Here is a 22,884-nt window from a genome sequence, read left to right as displayed (position 1 = left end):
CTACCAGGACAAGTTCCGATTGCAATCTCCATGCAATAATGTTGGCCAAGCCGAAAAAAATCAAAGCTAGGTCACCACAGACCGCAGTGCTGAATAATAACCATGATGACAAAGCCAAAGATCCTCTGTATAGCCGCACAGACTATTAAGGCCCCCGGATAGCCGTACATATGGACTGCTGGAGTGAGTGCTGTTTAGTAAGCACCTATTAAAGCCACATAACTCTAAACAAACAAAGACTAAAGATCCCCCCGTCTTAGACTGAGCAGACTGTTGGGGCACACACACACGCACAGACGAATTCATGTTATGCTATCATACCAGAGGTGGAGAACAAATATACACATACACATCACTGTAATTTGAAAGTAGATTAGCTAACCTGTGTCAAAATTGTATCTCCTAATGTAGGAGGACACATGCCAGCTCCCCCAAGCGAGATGGAGCATTGTTTTGTAGATTAAATGCTGTCAGGAATCAAATCAAACGCTTTGAGAACACTAAACTGATGCTGTACCAGTGGCCCGCTGAAGCACGGAGAGGTGCCCTGCCTTCCTCGCAAGCGGCGTTTGTCCTGGCCACAATGCGAGTGTAAATGCACAACAGCCGAATTGAATCTGAACTCAGCAGTGCACGTGGCTGCGAGTGCGCCTTCCTTACGACGGATGCTGCTGGGCAGTTGGGGAACGGGTCGCCCTGCCGAATGGAGGATGGAAGAGCGACGCTCACAACAACGAGCAGAGCACCGGGGAAACACAGCGCAGCAAGTTTGCATAGTGAGCAGCACAGGTGGTGCATCCGCCAGTCACCACAGTCAAGCCATGGCACCTGGGTCCGTGTTGTGACCTCCTGCAGCGAGTCTGCGGCAGGCTTCACGTGGCCACAAAGTGAACCTAGCCTGGCACAGGCATTATGTGGCGAATTTTGTTGTGTGTGGAGGGCAGTGGTGCAGTAGTTAGGCACACTGCACGGCCAACCTGGCTACCACATCTAACATCAGTGGCAACTGGTATCAGAATTTGTCCTGGGCCTCTCTTAAGTAGACTCGCAACGCTACCTCTTTGTATGCTATCCTGATCTTTATAGGTGCTCACTAACAGCACTTAAAAATCTGGATGACTGTACAGGAGATGATGATGATGATGTATTTATATATGTGCATGTATGTATGTATGTGAGAGAGTACGTGCGTATGCGAGTACAATGTGTGTTCTTAAGTGTGCATGTGTGCGTCCGTGCATGCAAGTGTGTGTGCGTGTGTGTGAGCATGTGAGTCTGTATTTGGATTTGTCTGTGTGTGGGCGAGCATTATTTAAATGCTCAGCATGTTGTCTTATATTTCCAGGAAGCCCCGTTGGATTCCTGGACGCATAAAGCGCTGCTGGTGAACGCTGACTTGGGTCACGCGTAGTTCTGGTGTTTTTCGTTGCGACTGCATCAGCACTGGAGAGGCAAAGCCACCCGGACCTATGCGCCACTGGCCTCATCACCTAACCGTGTACTGAGCAAGCGTCTGTGGGTGCTCACCAACAGCGCCTGTCTCTTGCGACATTTCTACCGCCACTGGGAGGGAAAACCAGAGGCTGCGTCTGCCCAGCAACGGTCCCATTTTACTTTCCACGATCAGAAACTTGGCTCCGAGCCACGTCTCCTCACTTCAACGAGCCATGATGGGCCCTCTCCGAGAAGGTTCCCTTTCACGTGACGTTTCATTCGGCGCTTGGGTTGGGCTAAGGGCACGCGAAGCCGAAAACCCATCGGTTCCGTGATCTCCTTCGTTTATTTGACACAAGAGGCAGCCACGGCGTTCTTCAGCGACCGCGCGTCAACGTTTCGTGCACCGACGCCGTGACGCCTCGCCGCGGCTAGTTCAGAGGTCGGCCCAGGGGCAAAAAGGCGCGGCTTCCCTGAAACTCTGGGAACTCGCTTCATGGGCCGCGTGGGTGTCGGGTCAGCAGGACAGCTCTGACATGGACTTGTGGGATGACGCTGAAGGCTCTATTTACAAACCTATCAAAAAAATTGATTGTTTTAACAGGTAAGGTCCACTGAGCTATCCGGCTCTTTATCAGAAGCGACCCGGCCACAAGTGATAGCTCAACGAAGTGGCTTATCAAATGGAAATTTATAGCAGCCAAATACTTTACACGCGTGTTTCTAAATATAGTGGGGAAAAAACAGAGAACCGGGAGAAAAATTCACACTACCATGGGGAGAGAGACATGCAAACTCCAAATATGCAGGCATCGGGGTCGGGATTAAACCAACAATCTCATGTATACCAGGCGAGGGAGTTAACATCTCACCACCACGAGCACCCCCGTGGTGTGTTTCTGCTTCCTTTTGAAGATGTTTACGTGTTGAATGTTTGTGCTGGAATTTTTTCCACAATTTTGCGTGAGCAGTAAAAATTGTCGCCAATACTTAACCACTCTTCAGTCGCCCTCCGACGTGTTTCTGGGATGTACTGCGCGCTGCTCGGCATAATGTCCGACGTTTCGCTCCATGTGCTGGGAGCTTCTGCAGCAACTCAATTCCCAGAAAATCTAATCAAGTTAAATTTATGGATTGCCTTCACTCAAGGCCCTTGACATAGCTTACTAAATGGTGAGAGAATGGAATGATTTAGATTGCAGCGGTGCACAAGGATTGAGGAATGAGTGACAGTGATCGAGGGTTACTTATGTATCACGAAAGGGGTAGGGGAGGGACAGGAAGAAGTGGAGGGGCGAGGGAAGGGAAGTTAACGGGCAGGAGAAACAAGGTGAGGCTTTAAGAGAGGAATGGTAGGAGGTTAAGGAGGGGGACTACTGTAGAGGAGTGTGAGGATGGAGAAGGAGGGACAGAGAGAGAGAGAGACGGAGAGAAGATTGGGAAAGGAGAGGACGAGAGGGGACACGGGAGGATATGAGAAAGGCAAGATAAGGTGGGGGCAAGGCCATGAAGAGGTTTAATGACCAGCGTCAGGTATTTGAAAAGACAGCGGTGTAGCAAACGGGAAGCCAGCGGAGTTTAAGGAGGAGAGGCAAAAGCGTGAGAATTAAAGGGGAGACTGATAGCAACACGTGGAGAGAAACGTCAGGCATCGTGCCGGACAATACACAGCGGAGAGCTGGACAGGAATGACCACGAGCATCTCCGCACCCCCCCCCCCCGCCCCCCACCGAAAAACCTGTTTACACGGTCTCAGCTCGAGTCGCCAGAAAAAAATAAAATTTTCCTACCGAAGCTTAAATTTGTCTTAAGCTCTGCACCCAGTGAAGCGTTACTCATCACCCCTCCTGCAGTGCTGATCGCAGGCCCCTCCCGTCGTCCGCAATCTGGACAAACAACCACTTTGGTCCCCAGGCGCCGCTGGCAACTGCGGCTCCCTGCACACTCAATACCTCGCCTTTCATCATCTCAAGTCTGACCAATGAATGCGAAAATATTTCCAGTGGCATGTACTTTTTCCTAATTCTGTCACGTTAATATGTAGCGCATCACACCCCACTGCCTTTATCTCGCCCTTACCTCCCACATGCTGAGCAGGTTCTAGGTAAGACCCAGGATTGGGTGTTTGGTTATCAATTGTTACCCGTGGTTGGGAATCGAACTCGGGCCACCGTCCGCTATACAAAACACCCCCAATCCACAACAACGCAACACTGATCACGCACATACGCATACGGTTACACACGCAGAGAGTACACTAGGAATGTAATGATTCACCTCGAACGAACATTGCATCGCAAGAACGTAAGAGTTAGGGGAAGGGCTTGGGGAGGCCTTCATCCAGCGGTGGATAGATCATGGCCGATGACGATGATTACATGCGGCCTACAGTGCAATGACCAGGGGTCCTGGCAAGTGCGCCGATGCACCTCCTTGAATCACACAATACATCTCGTTGGCAGCGCGAGATGGCGAGTGTACCGCTGCGCGACATTGTGACGGGCGAGTCCGGTGGCGCCAGCTCCTCACCTGCTGCAGGAGCACCGCCTGCTGCTGCTGCTGCAGCAGGGCCTGGAGCTGCTGCGGGGACAGCACCTGCTGCTGCAGGAGCTGCTGCATCTGCTGCGGTGTCACCACTTGAGGGGACATCATGGCCATGGACACCGGAACCTGCACGACGCGCAGCGGGGCGGGAGAGCGTGCGATGGCGTTAGTCCCCCTTGCGACGTTCAACTGCGAACCATCAAGCGGTGCTTGCCAGCGGGCACAGGCCTGCACCTACTCAGAGCAGGTGCATTCAGTTATGTGTGCATGTGGAACTTCTTTTGCGCTGTACGTAGTCAACCGTGCTAATCGGAGGTGTGGGAGGACAAGACACTAAGCACAAAAAGACGTTGTAAAGAAATTCGTTTTCAATCTGAACGATTTAAAAATGCATAGCTCCAGTGGCTCCCTAACGTCGGAAGAAAGAGCGTTCCAGACGGCCGCAGACGCACACCCGAAAGCGCGCGATGCGGTTCCATGGTTTATGCTCCTCGACGGGATCCGCAAGGTACTGCGGTTCATTTGTGGCAAACGCGTTGTGTGTAATGAGCGCGACCTTGTTCGCATCGCCACCCCCACCGCCCCGAGTCGGGGTTGGTATCGAGCGTTTGGACACTTAGTTTGAGCACGCACGTTTGCATTTTTATCTGCGCGGCTCTCCGACGCGTTAATCGGCCCGACGACGCGACGTTCCGCTCCACGTGCTGACGAGCTTCGACAGAAAGTGAATATTTCAGTACGGGGCCAGAATCTGAATGTTAAATTCCTGAAGAAGCACCCAGCACGACGAGCAAAATGATGTTCGCCGTGCCGAACAACGCGCGCTCATAACCCCCGAATGCACAGACAGCGGAGAGCAGGACAGCTTCTGACTGTGGAAGCACGACTCTCTTGCACATTTAAATTCTCTTGCACATTTACATTATCGGCGCAACAGACAGCCGAGACGACGTTCCACTTCCAGAACCGTACACAGGTGGGAATGAACAATGTCAAACGAATGAAAAAACACATTCACAAGCACGTTGCATTCGCTCTTGCAGATCGCCAACATTCTCCAATGGTTGAGCGATGGTTCACGTTTAAAAGTTACACATCCCCCACTGGGCTGGTGTGTTTTTTTTTTTATCCCGTTCGATATGACTTTTCAAGGGGGTAAAAGATTAACAATTTGAAGACAATTTTGAGCAATGATCTTCCAGAAAGTGTTTTTTTTTTTTTGTTTATACCACTGCCTGTAAATTGGTGCTAAAACCTGCATTTTAGTGTTGAAGCAAACACGGTGATTATTCGCTGACGATGAGATTCATAATTGAGCGAGATTTGACAATTGAATAAATTCTCACTACTCCGCACCTTGCCGTGAAAGCGGCAGACAAATCCCACATCAGAATTAACAAAAAAAGCATTCAATCTTCACAATAAGACGATGCTGAGATTTTTTTTAAAGAGATTATATCGTAATCGAGATACATTTTAACGCCTTCCTTTGTTCTCGCTTTTCTCGAAACGTCTCTACATAGGTGGCCCCAAGAGACTCATTCAGTTGTGACCTTTATTTCACGAAGCCGACCAAAAAAAAATGAAGATAGAACAGGCGTGGTGGATACAGCAGCAAGAAAGCCAAGTGCATTTACGTTTGTGAGGTGGAATTTCAAAGACCAAATGAAATCTCAACGCCTCCGTGGGATGTTGTTACCATATTGACAAGCTAAGTACAAATACAACAGAGGGAAACAAATAATATTCAGGCAGTAAAGAAGGGCCAGGCAAGCAATGTATTCATTAATTTGTCAAAGTATATATTTTTTTATCGTTTGTCTGTTTTAATATAACACTATAACAACACTCCTACAAACATTAAAAACCCCCAGTATAACTCAAACACAGGACAAACAACCTTATTATTATTTTTGCTATTCATAACACTTTAGTCAGTACGATCGTAGTCAATAATATTAATAGTACAATTACAGTACTATTAATGGTGGAGTTAGGCTGCTTGACGGTAGGAACCTACCGTCAATTTACCCACAATGCTAAGAATGTAGCGAATGATATAATAGCAATACTGACACCACACACGTGCATTGTTAAACATTTTTTTTACGAAGCTCAGCCAGGAAGAGAATTCACCTTCCACTCACAGTGGCCTCTGTAGCGAGTGCCTACTCCGTAGACAGTTCATGAAAGGCATACACATCAATTCCGTGAAAGTATCACAATTTCAGGGTCACCATTCGATTCAAGAATCATTGTAATACTCTATTTTACCAACTACCGATTGCATTGTTTCTAAAGTATTTATCTCCTGTTTGTACAGTTTTATTCCTGCCCATTAGCTATACAGAACATGTTTAATTTGCGTACAGTTAGCATGGGTTGGCTACTTTCGGTGCGAAAGAAGGTTAGCATACATTCATACATGTTCTTCAGGTAAGTTTTAAAACAACAAGATCCCCACGCATACAATATCACGTAAGTGCCATTGCACGCATCGCGAGCATCGATTTTTATTTCATCAACACCCTAGCGAGCATGGCCAACCTTCAATTCTCAGCTCAGCCCATCTGACCTCAATGCCGTCGTATCTCGCCGAAAGTGAAAACGCAGGGTGCCAGCGCCGAGGAGAGAGCCCTAATGGCACAACTCCCGGCATTGCGCTGGCTTCGAGACCCACAAAAACCCTCCATCAAGAGCCACGTGGACAATACGACTCCAGTGCCCTCCGCTCCCTGGCATTAAAGATCCCAGGCCACTGTTATCAAACGTGAACCATTGTCTGGTCTTATCAAGCCAAAGTGAACTATCCGCTATAAAGTTCCTTTTTTGCTCCTCAATGTCACAGCCTTACGCATGTAAAGATAAGTACTGCACAATATAAGTAGGTTCACTGGGCCGTAAAACACATTGCATACTCGGGTCCTTACAATAATATTGATGGCAATAATTGTAATCCACAGCTTGTTGTCAATCCACTGCTGGATGAAGGTTTCCCCCCATGCTGTTTTTTGACCATACTTCCCCACACTGGTTAGTGCCGGTTGGTGAAATCGTGGTGGTGGGGGGGGGGGAGTCTATTATTGGTTCAGATATTACCCTCAGTCATCGCCGGGAATCGAACTGAGATTGGCTGGGTTCATTGCGCAGTGTGTGAACTGCTGCACCTCCCGCTCATAATGAGTGCACACCCCCCCCCCCCCCCATAATGATACAAATGGGGCACCTGAGACTCAGAAAGTCCAGCCAAGAACATAATCTCATGTTATCTCCAACACGGGAGCTGGAAACACTAACATTGCAGGCGGTAAACAGCCATTGACTACAGTCCCATTAAAATGTCAGACAAACGTTGATGCAGAGCCGATAAAAGTCACGGAAGAGATAGAAAGAAAATCAGGTTGTCAGAATAAAGGTGATTTTCAAAAACAAAAATTGCTGAACAGGCTATGCTGGCTCGGGCGATGCCAAAACCGCGTACTTGACAATGTTCATCGTATGACAGTGAACGTGCCACATTTCTTAACGTTTATTATTTAGCATCCTCTCCCATTCCCGACGGGCACCTTCACTTTCTGCACAAGTCAAGAGCAGCGCAGCAAGCGATTATTATTTTAGGTAAACAATCAATCAACCAATCAATGACCTTCGCTTCAAGTCCTGTAGGTCAGAGTCCACTGAAACTAAAGCGTCAGTGGACTCAGGGACTTTACAATTGGCAGAGTGAGAGCACCACCTGGGAATTCACACCTCGTCCCTTCACACCGGATGAACCCTTCCCGTGAATCTTTCTGAGAGTGTCAAAAAAAAAAGAGGAATGACTGGCGCAATTTGAAATCAAATGATGCACACGTTTATTTATGTATTCATTCCAAAATGTATTTTATGCTCTTTTACGCAATTCAAATATTCGTGGCCGGTGCGAATGGCAATCTTTGTATTTTTTTTTATTCAATCGGCAAGTAGCCACCGATGATGACACAGCCACATCCATACGTGCGAAACGCTCACGGCCCCAGCATTCCGTTGATTCTTAGCTCTCCGGAAACTGGCCGCACGTCCCAATTTTCGACAGTGCGTGGCTAAATATTGTTTTCAGATCGAGAGCACCGCCAACTGCTCTAAAAAAATATAAAGAAATCACCACGCGGATGTCAAATGATTTTAAATACTTCTTAAGGGCCAATCATTTCACTTGACACCATTTACAAGCAACACAAAAATGCAATCAGATTATAACATTTTAAGACGTGTAAAAAAAATCATTACTTGCAAAGGAAAAGCAGAGAAAGAGTTGAATAAAAAAAACTGTACAGAAGCCTTTTTCAATCTGAAATAACATGCCCGGCCGGTCTGATTATTGCTTCCATTAGGGCACTCAGGAGGCGTGAATTCTCTTGTGGGAAAATGTGCTCAATTGAAGGCACTCGGCAAAAGCCACTTGAACTAGCGCGTGGCCAGCTGTGCGCCAGTGACCCACGCAAACGACCCCGGCTTGCCCTGTGATCCCTACACGCGGTAGAAAAAATAGGAGACGATTGTCGGCCGGCTTTCTCTTGAACAAGCGTTGTGCTCAATTGAGCTCCGGCAACTTTGTCCACTTCCGCGCTCGCCGCTTTGTACACCTATTTACGCGGCCGCCCGGCTTTTACGGACACTGGCGGGTGGACTTGCGCTCATGTACGATTCACATTTGTTTGTTCATATATCGTCGTGAATAATGATACTCGTGCAATTAAATTAAACAAATCTCTCTCTCTGTGCTATGAAGACGGGCCATTGCCTGAAACGTCCCCTATTATTTTTAGGGTCACAGTGTTATTCACGAATGAGCTCAGTTTTTCATGAAGTTACGTGGGGGTATTTGGTAGTTTAAGAAACTTGGCAATGAGGCTACCATCATTCTGATTTGTGATACCTACGGTTCTTTGCAGACTCGAAGAAATAGTTCATCCCGCGCACAAACAGAAAACGAATTAAAACTGTAGTCACCAAAAATGCAAGCAAACATCATATCGGCGTTCACTGACATTTAATTACGAGACAGGAAGGCCACCTTCAACAGCTGCAGGTTGTGCAAGGAGTTTCCAACTAACGTTTAAAATAGCAAGGAAATGTAAGCGAGCCAAGGTTGCGGTCTCCACCGGCATGTTGTGCAAATGCATTATCTCCCCTACGCTGAAGGATCTTTGTTTTACCATCGGCAAGGGAGCTGATGACGTTGCCTCAAACTCTTGTTCCGTATCGGTCGCGATCAGCAGAAAATGTATCTCTCACTCTCTCTCCCCTCACTCCTCTCGGCTCAATCTCCCCCCCCCCCCACGCTCCCTGCGTGCGTGCCGATTGCGGCTTTCTAATTTCACGCTTGTTATGCGCCCAACGCTGTGATCGCCGGGCACGGCTACCGGAGGAGCTCCGAAATCACGGCTGAAGGTCACGCGCGCTGACAGCGGCGGACACGAGCCCCAGCGGCTGGCGAGCCCGGCGCCGCCTGCCCCACGCGCACGTGCGCAAACACGCGCGTGCACGCGCGCGCACGCACGCACGCGCGCGCACCCTTCACATGGCACGTACTGCTAATGAGGGGAGAGGGGCCCACCTCACACAACCCCTCCGCTTCGCAGCCCACCCCCCCCTCGCCACCACAACCACCACTACTACTACCTCCCCCCCATGAACTCCCCAACCATCATAGCCTGCCCTCTCCCCCATCCCCTACCACACTGCCCATGCAACTGCTGTTACCTGCACGGCGGAGCTAAACGGCACGGCCTTTGGCGAGCGCACCTCATTGCTGCCTCTTTAGGGCACCTAATTAGAGCTGTGTGGGATTTAAAATAATCAATGGAGCGGCCGCGTGTCACACGAGCCGGGCCCTCTCCGTAAGCGCAATACCTTGATTGCGTGAGTGGCTTCGCCGGGCCCAACGAGCGTTAAGAAAAAAACGCGCAACAGAATCCCTGGGCCAAAAGCGAGAAATAAAACACGTCCAAAAATGTCGGGCGCTGAAAAAGCCTCGGTGCTCAAACGTACAAACGCCGGCAAACGCCAGATCCTGCTAACAAACACCGACGTGTAGCGATGCGGTCAGACGGCATCAGTGGGCCACAGTGTCTTCCTTCCCTGTCACGTCGAAAACAAACACTGCAAACAGCAGCCAGCTCCGTGGGGTGCATCCGTGGGTGCGCCAGTGCCGTTCGCAAACCTCTGACAGACGTGTTGCGGCTTCGAGCGACGGCAAGTTGTCCCACCTCTCGTTTAGGGTAATTGCTTAAATTAAAACGTTCACTTATGTGTGTGGGATTTCTATTAGACTCTGCTAATTTAATTGTATTTTTACATCGTCAGCTCCACGACTTGGTTCGCGAACCTTTAGCTGTGTTGCCCGTGTCTGTAACACATCAGTATATTTGAATGCACAGTCCAGTGTCCAGCCAGCGACATTAAGGCTGAGCCGCCGTGAAAGATATCACGCTTGCTAAATATAGAGACTGTGTGTTTCTGCTTGCGATATCCGTCAAACCTAAATGGCTAAGGACATAATACTACTGTCATAGGAAGTGTTATTTATTTATTATTACGTAATTAAATTAGGGCTTGCGATGTTACCATGACTTGATATTTAGCTATGTATGTCAACAATAAAAAGTTCACAACATTTGCAGCCTTTTTTTATCAATCACTGAAAATATCAGAGCACTGAAATGGAGTTCTCTAGCACATCAAGAATAAGGTATGTAATGGGCTTCATGCTTGCCACCTTAATATTCTTATTCATTAATAAAACATACCACCTAGGACTTCTGTGTGTGTGTGTAGTTGTGGGTATTGGTGGTGCAGTGGTTAGCATAGCGTACTGGAAACCCAGTAACCCGGGTTTCATTTTCCGGCCACTGGCTAACATCAGTGGGGGGTGATAAAAAAAAAAAACTGGTTCTGGGTCTCCCTGAGGTCACCTCGCCATAAATTGGTATTTGTTGTATTGAGTAATCATCAGGCTGCTTGGTGTGTCTTTGTGTGTATAAAATGGTTTGTTTAGTCACGAAGAAGAAAAAGTATAGACAATCATCTTCCACAAACTAATATTTTGTTAACTTTTTCCTTCCATAACATATTCTATAGTGGGTTTGGGACATGACGAGGGATTGTGGAGGCCTTCATCCAGCAGTAGATAACAGTGACAAATAACATTCTAACAGCAATATATTGAGCAAATGTGAAATAACCTTCATAGGAGTTCACTAATAATTCTTGCCCGGACATTCTATAAGGCCAAACAATGGACCCTCATGTAACAACAAAAACACAGGCCGTGTGGTATAAGGGCAACTCTCACATCAAAGCGTCATACTTGCAAATGGGAACATTACAAACGGTTCTGCACAGACCTTACCAGAGCGGTACAAAGTGAAACGCACGAAAACAATACCACAAACAAACCTGCCTGCTCGCCAAAACCATTGCAAACGTGTCTCTTCCATCGCGGTGACGACGACGACAAGAACAGGAAATGCAACGGTCCTCGCAATATTTCCAAACCCATCGCATTATCCCAATTACGGTATCAATGGCTGCCACGCGGCAATACCCATCATCCTCAGGCATGCGAAGGCACATTATTAATCGCTCCTGGGGCTATTCCCCTCACGTCGACACGCGGCGCATTTAATTTTTAATGCCAACTTTTCATTTTCGCCCGACGCTTACGACGCGATAATTACCGCAATAACGCAGCGCGGCGCTTCCAGATGGCAACGTCGCTGAAGGGAGCGCAACACCTCCGAGGACGGCAGGCGCTCACCGTGTGAAATTGTTCACTTGGACAAACTCGCTGGGAATATACGATTTATATATATATGATGTGTGTATATAAAAAAAAAACCAGGGTGAAAAAAAAATCATTAAACTCTCCTACGGAAAAACAACAACACTTCTTGGGAGCCCTCCCCACGGAGACGCCCGCCGTGAGGAGTGGCGGATCGCTCGCTCCGAACGCCGTCATCTGATCACGGCGCAATCAACGACGCCGCACCGAGAAAGCCCGCCCGGTTAGGGGTTCAGGACTGTTTCCCCATCGTGAAACCGTTTTGCCTTGCAGCCACGGCGGCGGATATCATAGCCCGGGACCGGTGAGGGGACACGCTCGCGTGGCCGAATTACGTCCGACAACCCTAGCAAAGCAAAGATTTGCAGGGGAGAGGGAGGGGGCACGAATAAAAAAACGTGTTTACTTCTGTCCAGGCAATTCTGCCCCCCTCGGCGTCACGGGTTCGACTTGCGACGCGGAGTGTCGCCGGATTTATTCGGTCAACCGGGCGCAGCAGATAAAACAAAGAACAAGTTTAATTAAATCCCCCCCCCACCACCAACCAGCTGTCTCTCTGTCCACCTGGCAGGACACATGGGGTCAAGTTTGGGTGGTATTTTCACCTCTTCCAAGTTGGGGAGCAGTCGCGTGCTGCACTATGAACCCGGGGACCCGAGTTCGATTCCCGCTCACGGCCAACACCAATGACTATCTCAACAGGTCGTGGGCCTCCACTAGATCGACTCAGCCTCAAATTAGTACCTGGTGCAGTGTGTAAACATCGCTACTATGGAGACAAAGGCGGCCGGGCATGGTACTGGCCACTCGCCCCCTTGTGTGCCGTGCCAGCCTTCATAGGTGCTCGCTAACAGCACTTGCCCCAACAGTCTGTTGAATCCATAAGGGGGAACCTTTTTCTTTGTCTTCCAAGTTGTGTGAGCAACATTGAGGGGGCGGCTTCCTAGAGCTCCCTTCTGATGGGGAGGCTCTTCCTCCAGCAGCGGCGCGAGCGATCAATTGCAGGGTTGCGCCTTTACCCCACGCACAAAGCGCTCGCTGCTGCTTTACTTCTTGACCGTGCCGGGCACGACGCTGCCGGGGGGAGCAGACCGGCTTACCCTGAGCGCGCACGTTCGGGAGAAGCCACGCATTTTGTTCACCGAGCACGCAAGGACAACGACACACTCCCTCTCTCTTTCTCTCTGAAGCCACACTCGCAGCAGAGCGTGCAGTCCGCTTGAAAGAAACACACAACGCCGGTACGAATAAAATGAAAGAGTGAAAGAGGAATCGGGGGGGTGGGGGTGGGAGTGTAAAAACGCCACTTTCCCGATGCGAACCGACAGAGGTAAGCAGCCTCCGCAGCCAACGGAAGAGAGACATTCTGGGCCCAAAGAAGGGAGGCGAGGGAGGCGAGCACAAACGTGGCGTTTTGTCCTTGCCAAAGTGCATCACCGCCGCGCCTCGTTGTCCCCGGAGGCGCGACGGCGTTAAGTTAAGGTGAGACATGCGCGCGTAAACAGCGAGGGCAAGATGAAGGGGAGGGAAGAAGACAAAACGAGCGCGAGCGCGAAGAAAGAAGGGGAAAAGAAACGGAGCATCGCGGCTCACGAGGAGATGAGCGTCGTGTGTGCACGGGGGGGGGGGGGTAGGTGGCGAAACGCAGCCCCGGAGAGAGACGCGAGCACGTGAGCATCTCCCGCGAGCTCCGCTGTAAACACCGCGACACGGACGCGCCGAGCAAATGGGGCCGCCTCGCGTTCGGGGTGCGCTTCTCTTCCTTGCGCCCCCCCCCCGCCCCTCTCTCTGTTGTTTAGAGAGACAAAAACCGCAAAACAGGCACAACTAACAAGCTAATGACTTAATTGCAAGAACGCAAAGAGCGGTGTCACGAGGGCGGTGGGGGTTGGTGGCAGTGGAGGGGGATGGACCGAGCGGGTAGCGTCTGAGATGGGAGGGAGGGAGGGGGTGGGAGTGGAGGGGAGAATGCATTTTCAAAGGGCACTTATTTGGAGAGCTGCTGCAATTAGCGAGCAATTGTGTATGAAGAAGCTGTGCTTGTGGCCTACTCTGGGTCAGTGTGGACTTATAAAGAGGATGGGGTGGCAGGGGCAGGAAATGTGCTTTTCATCTGCACCAGTGCGTTTGACTCAGCCGCGGTGTTTTTTTTCCCCGCACCAAATTATCGGTCTGCGCTTTGTCTCACCGCCCCACATTTGCATATTGCATACCTCCTGTGGGTATAAATGATTTGTCTGTATACGGACAATCGTTGAGTCTAATGACTTTTTGCAAAGTTAAACGCGAAAAGAACAGAATGTTGCTGCGTTACAATGTCATGGCACTCTTCTCCCCACCCCCCCAGTAAGGTTAAGAAAACGATTCGCATCATTAAAAAAAAGTATCATTCGTGGTTTTTTTTTCGGTTTGTTTTGTTTGCCACGACGACGGAGGAGTTAAACGCAGAGCACGCAAGTGCGATGTCCCCACTGAGCAGACTGGTGGCCTGCTTTGGTTCACCCTTCAGCCAAGACGTCTGGTGTCTGTGTATTTTGTAAATTAATATTACGATAAATAAATGTGAGAAATCCATTTCAGAGCCACTTATTCCCCCCCCCCCATTCCTCCGAGCTAATTAACAAGCCAGATTATGGGGAAGGATAATTAAGCTTGCGTTAATTTCAAATACATCAAGAAGGAAATGGTGGGACATATTGAATGGATGGATCATTAAATTCTCAGGCAGGTCAGCTGCATGAAATACCACAGACACCTTGCAGGATTCTAACAAATACGCAGGAATAATTTTTGTTTTCTCCACGATTCACCACTGTCAAAATGTATCAGATGGGATTTTTAAAGAGTACACAAGTGAATTTTAAAATGAAACAACAAAAAATCTCGTGTCTATTGACTGGCGGTGTCATAAAAAACGTCATTTTTTTGCAAAGCCTACAAAAAAATTCTACCTATCACCACATTCCCAAAAGCCCCCCGTAACACCCAGTCAACAAAGCTCACATTACACATTACAGTAAGCACAATATAATAATAATAAAATGAAATAAAATGGAACGAAGACAAAAAAACTGAAACCGAGAGAGAGAGAGAAAAAAAGAGCATCTCTCTGGGAGTGAATGTTTAATGGACGTCCTGGAGTTTTCTTTGATCTCAGCTTTCCCTCTCTCCTCCACATCAGCATCCTCCCGCCCGCTAAACAGCCTCTCAGATATATATATTTTTCTCTTTATTGTATATTTTTTTCTTCCTCCCCGCGTATCGCGGAGAAGAGTGACGCGGCCTGCCTGCCTGCCTGCCGTGCAGATGTACCACTCTGCCCGCAGAAATAATAGGACGGGCGGGGGGGGGGGGTGGAACGAACAACGAGCCCCCCTCCACATCCCATTTGTTAGAGCACTGCACGCATTTGTACCAGCATTGTTTGCGGTCACGAGCACACAACCACTGCTTTTGTGCCATCGAGCCAGATGGTAAGAAAGGCCGTGTTTTATGGGGGGCTGTGCGTGTGCCGTTGCATAAGGACGCAGAAGCGGTGTCTGTGCGCCGCCGTCGCCGCCGCCAGAATGACATTTCTGTTCGAATTGGTGTGTCAGCACCGCTGCCACCGCTCGCCGCACATGCGTGCCCGGCTTTGACATCTCAACCGTCGGGTGCTGTTTATTTATCACGTTTAGATTATGCTCTGTGTCCATTTGCATGCAGACACGCTCCTTCAAATATTTCAGTGGCCGCCCTCCCCTACCCCCGCATAATCCCCCCCCCCCACCCCTAATGATGAAAACCACTCAACAAGTAATGCGGCATCAAACTGGCCACTACAGAAGGGGAAAAAACACGTTTGTCACAACGGAGCAGCTAAAGTCTCAGTCGACAATATTATTTTCACACTATTCCATTTCCTTATCTTCACGTCAACAAAGTAAATTCGGTATAAATAAGTTTGTTTCATAGCGGAGCGAACAAGACACACACACACAAAAAACAAGTAATAAAAACTGAAAAAAATCCAGTAGGTGTATGGACCACGCATACCTGCAGAGAAATAACAAAGTATCCAGCTCGAAATCCTATTGTGGTTTTTACGCCCCTGCAATAAAAAATAATGAAATCCCCCATCACATTCGTTCCCACTGCTTCCTCGCTCTCCCCTGGTGAACCGGTGCGGGCAGATGCAGGCATATAAATCGGGCGATTTCCGTGCCGCGCAATGGCATTTGTGGCAGACAGTCGGAGCTCAGTGCCATGGGACGGCATTGGCTTACGCAGCGCACGTCCGGAATTCGATCTGAGCTTAACGCGGCAGTGAGCAAAGCGCGCGGCGAAAAAAGCAACACGGCACTCGTATTGCCACTTTCGGAGGAAGATCCCGGCGTTGTTTTTATTTTTTAAAGAGCTGCCAATTTCCCTGCCGATGGCACCGCCGACGGCGCCATTCCATCACGGGGTTACGCGCGGCTCTCGCGGACCCACGTACGCGTGGGTTGGCAGCGCACGCACGCACGCACGAATGTGTACAATGGAGAAGATCCCCTCTGTGGCCTTAAGAGGCTACTGGGGGGGGCAAGTGCTGTTAGCGAGCAGCACCGATGAAGGCCGGCACGGTATACGAGGAGGGGGTGGTGGGCCAGCACCACGTCCTCACCGCCTTTGTCTCCATAGTGGAGGCCCAGGAACTGTTCAAATAATCGCCGCTGGTGTTGGCCATGAGCGGGAATTGAACTCGGGTCGACAGATTCGTAGCGCAAGCACGCTAACTGCTACGCCACCGCTCCCTACAAAAAATTATATATACAGACACACTTTCACAGGCGTACGTGCAGGAGAGCTCATCCGCAAGTAGACGTGTGGATTTACTGACAATGGCACACAAAAGGTAAAGCCCTTGCGAGTAGGCTCTATGTACTGTGGGGGCCAAGTGCCGTGACCAAATATCTATTCTGGCCCATAGAGCACCCCAGATCAGTACCACGCACAACCACCTTTGTCTCCCCAGTGCTGTTTGCTTGCTGAACCAGGGACTCCTTTGCAAATACTAATAAACACATACACAGGAATATGCATACTCCCATATACAGTAAATAGAGACAGGCAGAAATATTCTCATATGAATACAATAGTTGCCACTAGTGGCTGAATGGGTCATGTAAACTCATTAAATTGATATGTATCGATGCCTCAATGCATCGTTCCACCCCTAATGAACATAGACACACACTCCAAGAGAGACACACGCACAAAAGCAAGCACACTTACGCTGCAAACACAATCCCAAGCACACACACAGGCACTCACCAAAAAAAATCACGTTAACTCGTTTGAAACAAGCATTCCGCAACCTGTGTTTGTCAGGCACTAAAGACGCGTCATTATCCAACCATGCCCCCAAAACACCCACTGATGTTCTGGTAGCTTCTAAGAAAAACTTTGTTGTTGAGCGACAAGGGGGGGGGGTGTGTGTGGGGCAGGGGTGCTAAAACACGAAAAAAACAAGTGAAGAGATCTTTTATTTGTTATTATTCTTGCTGTACCTTGGCTCGACGCACTCACACACATCATTACGGACACCTGCACGCAAAAAGAAACAAAACGGAGCGAAGCGGCGGATAATTTATTCCGGGTCACGGGGAGGCGAGTCGGCGCTCGTGCTAAACGAACGCGTAATGAGCATCGGGGATGCAGTTCCGGCAAAATGGAACGTTGGCCAAAACGCCCCCCTCTCTGATCATGGAGTGTCGGAAAGTTACGGAGGACGAGGAGGAGGAGGCGGCGGCGGGATCGTTCTCGTTCTCGCCATCCACATGAAAGGCAGCGGAATCGCGCTTGCGCCTTCTGCACCGCGGCTCCGAGTTTTTCTCTCGCGAATTTTTTGTTGTCGTCCCCCCCCCCCGCCGGCTGAGAGACAACGGCGGCGACGACGATGACGGCGGTCGCCCGTTGTTCGCGTGGGGGGCGGCGGGCGGGGGGGGACGGCGGGGCGACCACGACGTCCCTCCTCTGAGCCGGGGACATTTTTAGACGCTGCATCACTCTGGTGACAGCAAGGTGAAGAAACAGCTCTGGCAATGACAACAGCTCGTTTGTTTTCCTTGTCAGCATGATTTTAATTCCATTATGTTTACAGCATCGTGTGCTTCTTTTTCGCACGAGATAATGAAGTGGGGGGGGGGGGGGGCGATTTTACGAAGCAAAAGAGCACCCCCCTCCCCACCCCCTGGCTATTACCCACACTGCTGTGCGCTATTCTCCAGGACCAACTCTACCCACAATGCCCCGTGAAGGCCAGCATACTGGGTCGAATCTCTCAAAGCCGTTCATACGTCCAACTCTCTTTCACTGTCGTACTCCAAAAACCCCACATTACACCCAAGGTCAAAAAAAATGTGGATACTTGACATTTACCTGTTCTCTATATTTATTTAATTGTACTCGCTTTGTCAATCCACTGCTGGATGATGACTGATCCACGATGTGCAGACCATGGGAGGGGGTTATTTGACCATACCTCGGCCAAGATGATTTATTGCCATGCACGCGCTTGCTATTTTCCCAGTGTGTACAGCATCTCACGCCTGTTTCTCGTCACGTCCTTAAACAATGTATTATAGTCCAGGCTTATCGCTAAAGACACCTTTGTGCAATGATGCCATGTAAAGCCATGCCAAACAGCAATGTACTTGACGCTCCTTTTCTTTGTAAGGAAAAGCATTACCCACTCAGGCTCACGAAATGATTACGCCGCCACAATGCAGCACTAATCGGTTGTAGAAGTTGACATGGCCACTGCGAGGTGCCGTGGTTTTGTCACGAGAAGGGCTCACACACAGCCTCAGTGCTGTGGACATCAATAAAAGAGCCAGGGGTCTGTTTGCCTACGTTCCCTCCGCTGGCTCCCAACCCAATCCCTGATTAAATTCAAGATCGCCCTCCACCCTCTTCAAGATCCACCACGGACTCGCTCGCCACTGCCTGCCTCTTCCCTCCCATCTCACGCTGCTCCCCAATCCGTGTCCCCTCTCTGCTACAGCAACCAATGGATTCTGTCAAAGCATCCAGTGTCACTCAATTGGAGGTTGCCCATTCTCCTCTGCTGCACCCAAGGTCTGAAAATTCCTCCCTCCCCCCCCATCTATCTGTGCTGCTGCAGATTAGAACGGCTCAGTTCAGCCTGCAAACTTTCTTTTTAACTGTGCCTCTCTCTGGCTCTACAACATAAATTTGAAAGAAAAATTCCTCACAGTTCAACATGATGCGGTTGCATTTAGATGATATACAAATTAATATCGTACAGTGATCGTATTGTACAAGGGGCTTGTCTTTCCATGGAAAAAAAAAACTAAATACACTTTGTATGTATGTAATGTATGTTGAACTTCATTTCAACACGTAGGCTTTCGCGTCCAATATTAGCCATAATAGAGGTTTTTGGGTTAGATCGCATAAATATAAATGTGTCGTTAAACCCAACACCACCCAACACAGCCAATTAGTAAGGTTTGTCACGTAAACAAAAGATGCCAATTCGTTACTCGTACAGCACACCGGTTGTGTGTTGGAGAGTAAATCCACAACATTTACGCGATCTAACCCAGAAACCTCTATTATGGATGTTGAACTTTTTTCGCACCGTATGTAGCCAACCGTGCTATTTGGAGGTGCGGGGAAGGACAACAAACTAAAAACAAACAGCAGTTCGAAAGAAATGAGTTTTCAATCTCAAAGAAATTAGTCTTCACTTTAGCCTTACCCACAATCCTGCCTCTTGATTTCCCATCTCACTGCAGCCCTTTCACAGTTGCCTCATACGCAGTGAAGGGTCTGTGAGTCCTAGCATGGGACGCACGCTTGCCCGGCGCTGCGAGTGATCAGTGAGAGCAGAGAAGCTGATGCATGGGCAGAGGCTCCATCCGAATCGAAGTCACTCATTTGCAAGGACACTCGACAGCTTCCATAAGATACGCTCACGGTCATAACAACAACTGCCGTTCTATTGGCACGGTTATCTACGTTTGGATGGCTAAGTATGGTGCGAAAGAAGTTCAACATACATACATTCTGGAAGATTAATCAGATTTGCTGTGGTTTTAGTCACCTTATTCACCGGCACATTTTACACGTATGTAAAAAAGAAATAACATGAAAATCTCAATCAATACATTGTAGTAATTAATTACTCTTAAAATATCGAGCTGAAATAATCAGCTTCGCAACTCATAAATGTATTATTTGCATTAAAACGAATTATGTGTTGGCCATGAAGCATTGTGGTTAAATAAATCTACCTCCATTGGCCTTTTCGCATTTACAATATTTAATTCCGCTGGATAATATTGGCCTGAAATGCCCATAGGCTGATGGGACCAATAATACTTTCCTCTCATGTTGAGGGATGATCAGAGGTACATATTGAAAAGTTAACAAAAAACATGTCTGATAATTCATTATCAGATGAAGGTCTTCCCAATCAGTGTTAGTCACTGGGGTCGTTTAACCATACTTCACCATGCTGGTTAAATGCGATTTGTTTAATTTGGGGGGAGGGGGGGGAAATCCAGGACCTGTTCAGATATCACTTGCCATTGACGTTTGTCATGGCCCGGGAATTGAAATCAGGTCGTTGGATTCATAGGGTGGTGATCCAACTACTGTGACCGCCGCTCCGTGCCAAATTAAGAATGAGACCTTCAAGAATGACGACGTTATATATCTTCTTGGTTCTTTCGGTAAAGTCACGTAGAAGGAAAATAATAAAATAATAATAATGAAACATAATAAAATCATTCTCACGACGTTTCGGCCACAACGCAAGCAGCCGTCTTCAGGTGGCAGAACAGGTCTGTCGAGAAGGCAGACCTGTTCTCCACCTGAAGAACCAAGAAGATGAATCCCTGCAGTCACGAAAGCTTTAAATCGAGACGTTATATATATCTTGTGTTGCCTTATGTCTTCCTTGTGAGAGGAAGCATACGTCTTCATGGGAATTTGAACCTCATTATGAATAATGTGAACTTTCCTTGTACCGTACACCCAAAAATTTGACACCAATGGGCAGTTCCACAAATTGGGGTGTGTATTTCAGACACTTTAAATACGCGTGCATACATTAGTATTGCCTTGATGTGGCTTTTTTACTGGGTCATAAGTATGTCAACCAATTTGCCCAGTAATTGATGGATGAATAATTTTTCCACCTCTCTTAATGAGAGAAATGTTCACAAAATACCATCCTGCCATGGGTCCTCAGACAGTCTGACTTTTTCATCCATGCTGGATGGCAACGGTTGCTTCATTTCCATGCACGTGTCAAACCATTGACTTATTCCATAAATAAGCCATGTTTTCTAAAACTACAGATAAATGCTTTCAAAATGACACCGCATATGTATTATTAAGATGAATGTGAAATCTTGTGCACGAGTTTGCCTAATTTGCGGAACTGTCCTAACGGCATGTTTGTGATTATTCTGACTTAACCTAACGTCACAGTGCATCGACCGTAAACTAATTAGATATTTATACATTTGTCAGCCCTGAAACACCAACAATGCCATGGCCTGGGTCAAGTGACCACGCATTTCATCCAGGGTTTAATTTCTCACTGAATATTGTCTGCGTCACTCGCTGGCAAACTGGTGATGGCACACACATCCACAGTCATAGCAAGACGTACGGAGGATGTGGTGTTCTGGGTGGCAGAGACATTTTCCTCGTCGCTGTCCTGGACAGACTCGGTTTGAATAAAACCCTGGTGCCATCGCTCTGGGTAGAAGACTGTGTGAGCCCTCGCGCCTGCTCAGCTACGCAAGCTCTGAGCAGTCGAAACCCAACTCTGGTCCTAGCTGCTGCTGCTGCTGGTATTAATTTAATGACAGCGTTTGAATGAGCCGCAGAGTATTTCACATCCAAAGCTAATCGTTATAGACATCATAATGAAATACCCTTCCATAGGTTTTGTTGAACCACGAGATGGATTGGATTGTGGCCCTACTCCTTCAGACAAATACAAATTAAAAGCGTTGCACGCGCTGCACACGTCTGATGATTGCTAAACACGTCCCCAAATGACGTACGGAGCCACAATTTTAAATTAAGATGGAGATCTCGTGTGCGTGCGTGCGTGCTTGCGTACATGTGCGCACGCGCGCGCGTGTGTGTGTGTGTCGCACTTGAGGTAGAGAATGCTGATTCAAATTAGTCAATGTCGCAAGGGACTTGTTTTGCAATCATCTGGCGAGCGCAGTGTGTGTCACGACCTAATTCGTACTGGAGGAAGGAGAAATGGATTTTGGGAGGCCCTGAATTAACGGGTTGCGTTGCTCTGCGGCTTCTAGACCATGAAGCCAGTGCCTTCCCAGAATGCACAGATTTGTAGTCTCAAATTCATAGTAATGGTTTAATTATAAATAATTTAAAGATCCACTGATGGATGACGGCCACCCCGACACGCTGTGTCGGTCAAGAATGACCATACTTCACCACACTGGTAAGTGGGAGTTATTGAATTATGTGGGGATTGGGGCACGGGAGTAAGCTGGTGCAGATTATTACTCACCAACTAACATGGCCAGGTTTCTAACACGGTGCGTTCACCTGAAAGCCACCACTCCACCCCCTAAATTCAATACGTATTTTCTATTTTACATCAGACTATATATATTTATATACTTATCCAGGCAGTGTTAATGATGTATACGGTGGAGATTTTTTGTATTTTCTTTTAAACAGTCTACAGATCGAGAAATGACGGTGAAAGGATCCCTCTCTCCGAGCTTGGCTCCTGATTTCGCCCTTACATGACCTAGGAACGGATATGAAAAACCGGTCTTTCTCTTCGTCACTCTTGAACGCTATCCTCCCCGCAAGCAGGGAACATTTCAAAACAGCACCTCGCCATGTATCTTTCCGGTGGGAACTTTACTACGAAGGGACACAACTATTTTCTTTACCACATCCCTTGCTTGGCGCAGTAAACGACACACACACACACCCACACATTAAATCGCTATGCAAGGATGCCATAATTTTTCATCATGGGATAATAAGCATTCGCTCAAAACTCACACTGCTCAATTTATTTTTGC

The 22,884-nt window shown here is 48.3% G+C and overlaps 1 protein-coding gene across 7 annotated transcripts in view; it reads right to left on the bottom strand.

The window, feature by feature from the left end:
* The window catches only part of LOC133349435 (forkhead box protein P1-like), a 267,516-nt gene that overhangs the window by 67,096 nt on the left and 177,536 nt on the right, over positions 1-22,884 (bottom strand). For all 7 annotated transcript variants that reach the window (XM_061562858.1, XM_061562865.1, XM_061562859.1 and 4 more), the window contains one exon: positions 3,964-4,104. In XM_061562858.1, coding sequence (XP_061418842.1) covers positions 3,964-4,104 — 141 coding nt within the window. The remainder of the gene's footprint in view (positions 1-3,963; positions 4,105-22,884) is intronic.

This window comes from Lethenteron reissneri, chromosome 30 (assembly GCF_015708825.2).
Source record: "Lethenteron reissneri isolate LAM-NWPU_2019-01 chromosome 30, ASM1570882v1, whole genome shotgun sequence".
In the NCBI taxonomy this organism is placed as follows: domain Eukaryota; kingdom Metazoa; phylum Chordata; class Hyperoartia; order Petromyzontiformes; family Petromyzontidae; genus Lethenteron; species Lethenteron reissneri.
Note: the sequence above shows the minus strand (reverse complement) of the source record. Positions and strands in the feature narration are given on the sequence as shown.